The sequence below is a fragment of the Nilaparvata lugens genome, chromosome 5 (assembly GCF_014356525.2).
Source record: "Nilaparvata lugens isolate BPH chromosome 5, ASM1435652v1, whole genome shotgun sequence".
Taxonomy (NCBI): domain Eukaryota; kingdom Metazoa; phylum Arthropoda; class Insecta; order Hemiptera; family Delphacidae; genus Nilaparvata; species Nilaparvata lugens.
In genome coordinates this window covers 67,969,747-67,981,878 of record NC_052508.1, presented here as the reverse complement: position 1 = coordinate 67,981,878, position 12,132 = coordinate 67,969,747, and the positions used below count along the sequence as shown (strand labels likewise).

General features: G+C 34.5%; 1 protein-coding gene across 3 annotated transcripts in view; it reads right to left on the bottom strand.

Annotated features, from left to right (window-relative positions):
* The window catches only part of LOC111054810 (probable RNA helicase armi), a 51,821-nt gene that overhangs the window by 24,928 nt on the left and 14,761 nt on the right, over positions 1 to 12,132 (bottom strand). For all 3 annotated transcript variants that reach the window (XM_039429135.1, XM_039429136.1, XM_039429137.1), the window contains 4 exons: positions 10,258 to 10,427; positions 7,615 to 7,764; positions 5,064 to 5,201; positions 744 to 1,024 (listed from right to left, as the gene is read on the bottom strand). In XM_039429135.1, coding sequence (XP_039285069.1) covers positions 744 to 1,024; positions 5,064 to 5,201; positions 7,615 to 7,764; positions 10,258 to 10,427 — 739 coding nt within the window. The remainder of the gene's footprint in view (positions 1 to 743; positions 1,025 to 5,063; positions 5,202 to 7,614; positions 7,765 to 10,257; positions 10,428 to 12,132) is intronic.

Here is a 12,132-nt window from a genome sequence, read left to right as displayed (position 1 = left end):
TCGATGAGCGCTACTATTCGAAAATCATTTGTCAGCCCGGGAACATTATTTTGTTAATAATATTCGCAATATTTGCAGTAGCAGAAGTCTTCGGGGTGAAATTACAGCATTTAATTTGGATTTTCGTTTAATAATAATTACAACAAAAATCTACACACAAAATCTTCTGTGGTATAGAATACTCCAACCATCAAAAGGATTTTCAACTCCTTCTCAAAAACATTGATATCTTCACAATTTTTTAAATTAGTAGGGAGCTCTCTAATAAATTGAAGGCCCATGTTGGTTTTGTGCCCAAGAGAGATGTTCTGTGATACAGTGAAGCATAGTCTCCTCTTGTCAATTGATGTTTTCTTTTTTGGACACCTCTGTACTCTCTTTTTAAAGCTTCCCAGAGACACTTATTACAGTATAGGAATTGTCAAAATTTATAATACATACGGTAGGTAACACAAAAAAGAAGGAAAAAACACACGAAGGAACCCTCTCTACACACAAAATCTTCCGTGGTATAGAATACTCCAACCATCAAAAAGCTTTTCAAATCCTTCTCAAAAACATTGATATCTTCACAAATGGGTAGGAAGCTTTCTAATAAATGTTTTTTTTTTCTCAAAAAGAGCTGTTCTGTGATACAGTGAAGCATAGTCTCCTCTTGTCAATTGGTGTTTACTTTTCTGGACACCTCTGTACTCTGTACATTACTATAATTTTTTCTAGTGTAAAAATATTATATGACTTACCAATTTCTGGCGCAGGCGCCCCTAGCGGCGGCGTAGCATACACGGCATCGCCGACAATCAGCGACGGTCGCTTCTCCTGCACGCCAGGCACTTCGAGCACGAGATGTTCGCCGCTCGGGCGAAACTGCACGCGGCGCATATCGTAGGAGCGCAACTGCAGAACAGAGTTGACCTCCTCGACGTAGAGCAGCGCGTGCCAGCGCTCGCGGTAATTGGCTGGCGTCAGCTGTTTGTCCAGGCAGGGGATCGCCGATATCAGGCGTGGTAGGAGTTCGTGGTAACTGCAAACCAACATAATAGCCGAATATTTATTTTATACTAGCAGGTAACCCGTGCTCCGCAAGGGTCCATTTGGAAACTTGACAAACTGAAAACTTGACTGAGTGGAATATTGTAGAGTTTGAAGTTGGCATAGAACCATCCTCAGTTAATTAAGAAACTGTATGCAAAATTTAAAGTTGAATTCAGTCCAGTAGTTTAGACGTGATGATGCGTCAAACATAATTTTCATATCCGGTATGTGTATAAGCCAGTTCTTTCCTTTATTATAGTATATATAGATAAATTATTGATACTAACATATCATAACTTGATACCAACATAATAAAGTGATATAACTCAAATCTTGTTCAGAAACCTTCCTTAACTTGATGTCAACCTGAAAAAATTGGACTGTCTATTAATTTAGTTACAAATTTTAACCATCTGTTTCGAAGAGGTAGTCTCTCTAGATCAATGTACATCTAGATCAATGTAAAAAATAGAATACGTATTCTAGGTACCTTGCTCTAGATTATAGTTCTATATTAACATAGTTATGAATTCATGTCCCATGAATTAAATTTCAACATTAATTCTGAAAAATCTAGAAGCAAAATTGCAATTTGGGCTTCGAGGTGCACGAGATTGATATTTTTAGAATCTATGTGCAAAATTTGAAGATCTAAATCATTCCCGTTTTTCCGGTATGCAATTCACAAGTTGGCATGTTCTGATGCGAACAAACACAACCCTACTCTCTCTTATTATATAGATAAATAATTTTTCTTAGTATATTCAATAATAGTATAGTAAATTGAATAAATAAATTTCAAGTAGATCACTTGAAAGGAAAGTTTTGCGATAGGTCTGATTGGTGATCCTATTCAAATAAAAATAACTACGCTTCTGTCACATCAAAATTTTGGTCCATCAACTTGGAACCGCCATTTTCAATCCAACTTAATTTTTTAAATTGGAAGATATGATACATATTAATAACAGTAATATGATACATGATTTCGATACAGAATTTCATGAGAAAACGAATGGTAAAAACCGCACATCAATATCATAACCCGTTCAAATGTTATTCACATTGAAAGATACTTATAAATCATCATCTATTCATCTATCATCTATCTATATTATAATAAAGGAAATAACTGGCTTATGCACGTACGGAATAGAAAATTCACGAATGACGCATCATCATGTCTGAACTACTGAACTGATTAACTTGGAATTTAGGAGAGCGATTCTTAATTTACCGAGGATGGTTAAAGGCCTATTTCATCTTTTTCAATATTTCAGTACGTAAAGTTTTCAGTTTGTCAAAAGGAAATAACTGGCTTATACACGTACGGAATAGAAAATTCACGAATGACGCATCATTATGTCTGAACTACTGAACTGATTAACTTGAAATTTAGGAGAGCAATTCTTAATTTATCGATGGTTATAGGCCTATTTCAAGTTCTTCAAGATTTCAGTACGTAAAGTTTTCAGTTTGTCAAAAGGAAATAACTGGCTTATACACGTACGGAATAGAAAATTCACGAATGACGCATCATCATGTCTTAACTACTGAACTGATTAACTTGAAATTTAGGAGAGCGATTCTTAATATTTATCGAGGCCTATTTCAAGTTCTTCAAGATTTCAGTAGGTAAAGTTTTCAGTTTTTCAACTCGTCAGGTTTTCAGTCCGTCAAGTTTCCAGTTTGTGATAATTAGTTCAAGTGACCTTCTATCTATAATCTATAATCAGTACATCAAGCTTGGTCACAGTTTTCAACAACAGCAAAGCAAGATCAATAATTAAACTTTGTTGAAAAATGTTGTGATGTAATTTCATGAGTATAAAATAAAAATATAATTATTTCAGTTGCAAATTCATCATTGAATAGGAAGTTGATTCAATTCTGGGGGTTAAATAATGAACCATTGAACACATAGGACGAGCCGCCACTGCCTACTATAAATTATATGTGTTGGGGTATAAGTTATTATTTTTTATTTTTATTTATTTACAATGCAAATGACACTAATGTAATAACATTATTAGTTGCTTGTTGCGTGTTATAATTACTATTTAAAAACTTCATTCAGTGATATATAAAAAATTATATTGATGCTATGCTTATTATAACTGTATTTGTGTAGAAACAGTAAGAGCCAAGCCACATTTGGCGTCTTTTCCAGGCGTTTTTGCATTAATTGATTATAAGGTGATTGGACGGGCGTTCAGGAATCAGCTGATAAAATCAGTCAATCGAAGAGCTTCCAGCCCTGCCGACTCGTCCAGCGCCAGTACAAAAGCGCCTGAAAAAACGCTTCATGTGGCTTGGCTCTAATTATAACATGTATAAAAATTTGAGAGAGAAATAAGTTGAAGCTCAGCCTGCTGTCCTCTCAAAGTCATTGTATTTAATGACTTGTGACTCTCTTAATAAATTGATTGGATGAATAAACATACTTAGTATAGTGAGGTCCACGTTATAATAGCAGTGGAGAAAGATAGGAGAACAACGTTGCCGATCCACTGTCTTGTCAATGCCTTTTATGTAGGGTAACTGATACCGGTTTATTGATGTAATATCAACAGTTCATACTCGTTTAAAATAATCAATCATATTTTATAAAGCAAGAAATTATATTATTCAATATTTTCATAATTAAGATGATAAATTTTGTTAATTAATTATTAATACTACATTTTTAAAAGACTAGCAAAGCAAGAAAGAGATCAGCCTAGATAGAACAACGTTGCCCATCCTCTGTCTTGTCAATGCCTTCTATGTAGGATAACTGATACCGGTTTATTGATGTAATATTAACTGTTCATTCTCGTTTAAAATAATCAATTATATTTTATCAAGCAAGAAATTGTATTTTTCAATGATTTCATTATTAATTTTCATAATCAAAATCAAATATTTTTCTAATTAATTATATTTCTACATTGTTGAAAAACGATCTGGCAACAGAGCAAAGCGAGAAAGGGATAGCAATATCCGGTTTTCTATGATAGACAAGGGTAGCAATCCAATTGCTAATCAAACACTGGCAATTAAATATTTTCCTAATTAATTATATTTTATCTACATTGTTAAAAAACGATATGACAACAGAGCAAAGCGAGAAAGAGATAGCGATATCCGGTTTTTTTAAAACAAATACGTCTTCAAACTCAATAGCCTAATGAATTTTTATTCCAAAATCACTGGTGAGGATCAATGATCAATAATAGCATAAAGTAAAATGAAATGTTTATTCATTCACCTTTCAAAGGTTTTGCTTTGAATAAGCCAACAAAAAAATCGGAACGTATTTTTACAATATAGTTTGGAAAGCATGCTCATTTGCATTGTCCCGCTGTAATCAGCTATTTCCGTTTTGCTATAATGCCAACAAAACAACAGCAAAATATTGTGAATTTCCCTCACGTTTAATGCGTTAAAGTCCTGGACTCAAATAAGTCGAGAGCTTGATAGACTCCGGAGTTGAGAAGATAAAATCGTGACTCAGAAAGTCAATTTAGACCTGAAAGCTTCTTTCAGTCCTGGACTCTGTAAGTCCAGAACTTATAGATCCGGAGCTCGGAAACCGAACCTAACTGTTCATTCTCGTTTAAAATGATCAATTATATTTTATCAGGCAAGAAATTTTATTTTTAAATGATTTTATTCTGAATTTTATTTATTTATTTATAAATCACATTGTGTACAAATACTTAGCATGAGGAAAGACACAACAGGCTTATGCCCAAAACAGTCCCATTTCCAATTTATACTATACTATACAAAACAAAATGTTGGTTTGATTTTTCATAATCAAAATAAATTAAATAATTAATCAAATAATTTATTATATTTCTACATTGTTGAAAAACAATCTAGCAACAGAGCAAAGCGAGAAAGAGATAGCGATATCCGGTGCTACAAGGGTAGCAATACAATTGCTAATCGAACACTGCCATTATAACGTGGACTTCACTACAGGAATCTAGGATGATTGTTGAGAAATATATTGTTAGTTTGAATAGTAGTTAAGTAGTTACGTGCAAGTGTTGTCGGCCATTATATCCCAGAATTGGTCGGGAACTTTGAAGAGGGCGAGCTTGATAGGAATGAAGGGTGCTTTCTGCGACGATCTGACGCCATTCACGACGAAACCATGCTTTGTAGGAATCAGATTTCTGCAAATAATATTCATAATAATAATAATTTAAAACAATGCTTAATAATTATACACAAATTTAAAAAAAACAACGCTAGTAATTTAAAACAAACACTTTTCGATTGTATTTCTGTACGTGAATACTCAATAGGGGCCGAAGCTTAGACATTAACTAGAAGAGAAGAAGGTCTGCTACAGAGATGGGGAAGAAAGATTTTAAGAAGAATTTTTGGAGCAATCAAGGAAAATGAAATATGGAGGATAAGAACCAGCGAGGAACAAGGATGATTGATCGAGGAGACCAGTATTTTATCTGTTGTGAAACGTATGAGGCTGAGATGGGCTGGTCATGTGTGCAGAATGCCGGAAGGGAGGGTGCCAAAGTTGGGTGCTGGAAGGCAGACCCGGAGGAAGAAGACTACAAGGAAGACCAAGAAAGCGGTGGGTTGACGATGTGGAGGAGGATTTGCGAAGACTGGGTGTAAGAAGATGGAGAAGAACAGCAGAATGTCGAGAGAGATAGAAGGATGTGGTTGTGAAGGCTAAAGCTCTACATGGGCTGTAGTGCCAATAATGATGATGATGATGATGATGATGATGATGTGAACTCAATAGATTAAAAAGATAGAGTGCCGGTTGCACAAAATCCGGCTAAATTTTAATCGTGATTAATTCCACGAGAACCCGTCTTATCAAAAAGGCGTCCTCTGATTGTTTCTCGTGTAATTAATCACGATTAAAATTTAACCGGCTTTTATGCAACCGGGCCAGAGAATGGAAAGTACGACAGACAACTAAATAGATAAAACAATAAGCTTAACATTAATTTGTGACATTAGAACTAACAACGCAGTAAAAATGTTTTCAAATCTAATAATTGAGAATTTCAAGTGACTCAAAGTATCTCAAGTGAACCTCAGTAAAGTATTAATAATCATAGTAAATATCGAGGTTGGGGGGTAGAGAGAAAGTCCTAACTCCGCTTGATAAAGAATGTTTTCATTTCATTACAAAAATATATTATATATCACGCATTTAATAGTTTGGATTTCAATAGGGCTACTTGAATGTTTTTTTATTTATTCAAACATGGCATAGGCTCTTACAATATAACATACAAAGTTCAATACACATGACGTCATACAAACAATAATTTAAAACTTTTCTATTATATTTCTGTAGATCAAAAGAATACTCGATAGATTGAAAAGAGCACAAAATATGAAGTGGAAAGTACAAACTACTTAAACATATACAGTCAGCATTTTGAAAAAAAGATGCAAAGTTTCATCCTACTAGAGCCTACCAACTAACTTTACGGACATTCATCTATCATCCAGTCCTTAGTCCTCTTCTTGAATAGGCCAAGTGACTGTGATTCCTTTAACTGGTTTGGCAACCTTCCTAATCATGTGCTCAGTACTCAGCTTGTAAAATCTTGTTCGGTGACGCTCAACTCTTACAACATTACTTGTCCTGGTGAAATGATTGTGAATGTGGGAGCCTGTGGTTTTTAATCTAATAAGAATACAAACTCAAGATTTTTTCTGAGGGTGATGCACACATGATCTCTAGGCTTGTGCGGACCTACAGCTTAATGTGGGATCCGAGCCACCAGGAAGCGATTTTTAAACTCATAAATTATACTTAGAGGAGTCGACTCTTGAAGTGGTCACACTTACAATGGGAGTGTAGCAGACGTTTGTAACTCAAATTATCATGACGATAGCTTATCAGCGCAACTACTAAGCCAATCACTCCCCCAATCATTAACTTATTCAATAATTATCTTAATTATAAAATTTTCTTGTCTCTTATTATGTTGACAAATAGAATTAATTAAATATATGAAATGAAATTACTTATTCATTATTTAACCTTCGTGATCACCAGTAATCTTTTAAATTCAATACAATCATGTAAATAAGTGGAATTCTGTTACCATTATCTCAATTAGCCTATCTTAATTATAAGATTTCTCATTCATAAGCCTTCGGGATCACGAAATCTTCTAAATTCAATAGAACTATGTGAATTTAATCAAATTCGGTTTGTCTGCATCTTCAGTATTCATTTAATTTCTTGACAAGGAGGCAAACCTCTTAATCACAATTAGTACTTATAAGCACTCAAGTTCTTTTAAGGATAGTATCATAGAGAAACAATAGCATAAGTAGATATCCCATGCTATAGGGAATTTATGTCGCAACTTTTACTGTTATCTCAAGCCGATAGTCCACGTAGTTCTTTCCCATGCAGCTGTGTGACGCTGGTAGTCTCTCAAATTGTGCCGTTCCTACACTCTCACCCCAACAAAACAGTAAAAATTGACAATAATCGGCTTGAGATAACAGTAAAAGTTGTGACATAAATTCTCTATAGCATGGGATATCTACTTACGCTATTGTTTCTCTATGATAGTATATACTCACTCCCTGTCGATGTCGACCTTAGGTTTTCTCTGGTATTTATGATTTTTCACTTCCCTCAAATAATCGTCATCCACTTCAACACGTAAAAAACGACCAATATTGAATTTTTGGAAATTCCAAACAACCAATTCTTCTGCGTTTCCATAGAACCTGTAAATGACATTGCAATGATGAAATTTACTGATAAGTGTGTGTATGTGTGTGTGTATGTTTGTGTGTGTGTGTGTGTGTGTGTGTGTGTGTGTGTGTGTGTGTGTGTGTGTGTGTGTGTGTGGTGTGTGTGTGTGTGTATGTCTGTGAACACGATAACTCCATTCCTAATTAACCGATTGACTTGAAATTTTAAACTTAAGGTCCTTATACCTTGAGGATCCGACAATAAGAAATTCAATCCAAGATGGCGGAAAAAATGGCGGATAATTACTGAAAAACCATGTTTTTCACGTTTTTCTCGAAAACGGCTCTAACGATTTTTTTCAAATTTATACCATGGATACCATGGATTCATAAGCCCTATCAACTGGCATAGGTCTCATTTCTGGGGAAATTTCAGGAGCTCCGTAATATTCTTGAGAAAAATGAAATATTTCATCTTTATATTTCATCTAATATTCTAAAAAAAAATGACGACTGAAAAAAATAATCGAATTTTACAATTCACACAAAGAAAAAGTACTCTGAAAAGAATTATATATTTACATATACTGACAGAAGTCTGATCGTAGTTTCAAATATGAGCAAGGAAAGTTGTGTGAGTGTACCACACCAGATTTTTCGAGCTTGTATCACCATTGGGGATACTTGCAGTCACTTCAAGCTACGGATCAAATAAATGTAGATACTATTAATAGTATATGATTTTTCCAATAAAAATTTAGAAATGATTGAAGAAATGTATAGAAAAACTCTGAATTCAAATATGACACTATTAATTAAATTCATTCATGCTATTCAGTTCAATATCAGCTGATTGTCGGGCAGAGGTGTCAGCACATTGGTTATGTTGCGATCGGGCTACTGCGAAGGCTATTTCCTTCAAAAGCGCGTCAGTCGACCGATGGAACGGATGCGCACAAGCTCGACCGATGGTTTTCGTACGCAGTATAAAACGCATGGTCCTGACCGTGCGCATGCGTGCCGTCAGTCCTGCTCTGTACGGATACATGAAATATCTATGGAAAAGACAAGCGCGACTGACGTACGCATTGACGGTCGGTCGAGCTCTGCAACCGGCCAAAGTGTTTACAGATGTGGCATTGTTAAACTGTGTTTACTTAAAATCACCTAACCTTGATGAAAATATATTCTTTATTCGCCACTGTGATGAAGCCTTGTCCAAGGAAAATAAATGAAGTTGGTAATATTAACATTGAGTTAAATATAGTAAGACATATAATCAAATAAGACACATTGCCCTTTAAAGAATTTCTATCAATTAACCAAAGCTTCAATCCGTGGATGTAACTTCGAAATTTGGAACTATAGTGCACGACTTCTTAAACACTTTTCAAATCTAATTAACTATTGAAACTACAGATTCCATACAGATTCAATGGTCCATTAGATTTAATAAATCTTTTACAGATCACAATGAAGTAAACTTTATCGATTGAATTAGAAATGAAAGGCTTTGAACAGTAAATTTTGAATACATTCTAAAGCTGGATTCGCACGCATCACTATCAGTGAACGTAACCGGCACAGTAAAAATATTATTTCCATGAGATCTAATAGTACAACTCACTCAACCCGGCCGAGGGAAGGGCGAGGCCACACGAGCGTTTTATCGGGCGTTTTTGAGACGAGTCGGCAGGGCAGTTAGCCTGATTATCAGCTGATTCCTAAACGCCAATTCAATCAGCCAATCAGAGAGCTTCATGACCTGCCGACTCTTCTCAAAAACGCCTCAGAAAACGTTAGTTTGGCTTCGCCCTTAAAATAGTCCTATTAGAACGCATGGGAATTATATTTCCACTGAACTGGAAACTTCAATCAATCAATCAATCAATCAATCAATTCATTTATTTCACAAACAAACTTTCACTTAAACTAATGTGTGACAATCCAGCTTAATGGTTGCTGATTATTAAAACCTTGACTATATAATTCAACTTTCTATTCTCATACTTTCTTTTTTCAAGTATTTTTTCATTCCTATATGATGCTAATGTACAGTTTTAATACTGTGCATGTATCTCTATTTAGTTTTAACTCCGTATTTTTGTATGGCCTGTTCAACAAATAAATAAATAAATGTTTGTTTCCCAAAAAAACTAAAACTACTACATCAATAACAGAAAATATTAGATAAATTACAATTACATACAATAGTTAGTTACACAAAATTTCTTATAATGTGTCCTCTACATGTTTAGTTTTCTGTGTGAAAATTGACCTACTCCACTATGGCGTACCATGTTCTAGAGTAAGTTAAATAGAATGATGATTATTATTACATATATATTACTATTATTACTTTTTATGTTGACATGTAATTCATGATTCAGTTTATGGTGTGAGAAAGTTAACAACCATTATAACTAATCCGTTCAAAAAATTCGATGTTTTCAAAATTGAAAATGGGGACGAGATAAAATAATAATTACAATAATTTAATAAGGTGATAATAAACCGCAAACTTACTTTGCTTGACATCGGAAGACAAACTTGATAGTTTCACCGGTTTGGATCTGAAGGAACCGGAAATTGTTCTGGAAAACTGGCTCAATCAGCTTAATCTGGCTTTGAAATTTATTACAAAATCCAACACTTTCAAGCTGATGAACCATTTTGCTGGAATTTTTCAACTCCACCTGTGAACAATGCAACCATAGGATTACAATATTTAATATAAGTTGGTATATTTTTATTGTGGTATTTAAGAAAGAATTGATTTATTTATTTATTCGTTGATATAATTACAAATCATATGAATATGATCGGAATAGAACAACAGGCATAGCCCAAAACTATTCTGTTCCCAAATTTTGATAAATAATACCCGAAAAAATAGGTTATGTTCTCACTGAGGAAATTTAAAGTTCAAAGTTCTGTCCAAGAATATATATTAGCTAGAAATTTTGAATTTAGAATAATTAAAATACCAAATTATAGTCAAATTTTGCACTTAATATCACCGCACTTTGAATAAATTAAGTTATTTCAGAAAATTTTGAAGCCAAAAATATACACACAACTTTCAATTAGGCACAGCTGTGTTATGTTGATGAGACTGAATTCCCGTAAACCTCCATCACAGAACACATACAGTATGGAATCTCGGCTAGTTTCCTGTCACAAAAATCCGCCATCTTGTAAGAAAGTTCAGCATTGTAATAGTATAGATGGGAGGTTCGGATCACTTTATTGATCCGGATCAAGGGTTCACGTAAAAAGCATTGGTTGGATAGGCGATTGATTGATAGTTTCCATTCTGTATGTATTCTGTACCTCCATGGCTGAGCTGCAGAATAAATAATCAGCAACACTTGACTACATGGCAAGAGCGATGTCAACTGTTAGGAGGTGAGAATAGAGATAGGATCAACGTGTCTGCCCTCCCGATAGGTTTCTCTCTGCCTAGAAAAACATGGGTGCGCCTCAATAGAGCAAGGACTGGTTGCAGTAGGGTAAAAGCATAACCACCTCTAACTTGACATTTTGTATATAGATTCGTAATTTACTGAGAATGGTTCAATTCAATTCAATTCAGTTTATTTCCAAAAAACATAATACACGAATAAGAAATACAATATACAACATATTTTGGAATCCCCCTACTAGACTATCCATCTGTGTGTAGGGGGGGAGTTCCACTTTATACATAATAAGCTTAATCTGCTCATAGAAGTAAATAATAGAGAATACACTTATATTATGGATGTATTATTAATATTCTGATTATAAAATAGATAATATATTGTGCTGATGTATATTTAAGAATGAGTATGTAGGAATATGTATGTAGGAATAAGTATACTTAATACCTTGATTGATTAAAAGAATAAATAAAGAAGAAAAAACAATATTTTTTTGAAGACCGCAGTGGCAGGGATTCCAGAAATTCTCAGAAGAGAGAATGAAAAAAAGCATAAACCAGAAAGGCAAAACAGTCATATAGGTTATATCAATCATAAAATAAATACCAATCAATTGTCTGGAAACCTTGAAGTCGTGTTGGTTACCAAGCATAACGAGATTGGAGTAGTTCTTCTGAAGCTTCCCAACCAATCTGGTACAGCCACCTGTCCACCCTCTTCCTAAACACTACCAAACTAAACGCCTCTGCTTCCCTAATCACCCCTGGCACATTTCTGTACAAGATATGGGCCAGGTATGAAGGATTTGTCAATTCAGAGCCGTGAGTCAGCTGAGGTATCTCAAAGCTGTAATTGGATCTGTGGCGAGTTGAGTAGCTATGGTTATCTCCCAGAAGTTCAGTTTTGTATTTTTTGATGTGGATCAACAAGGATTTAATAAAAAGTTGTCTAACATTCAGTACGGGAAATTCGATAAACA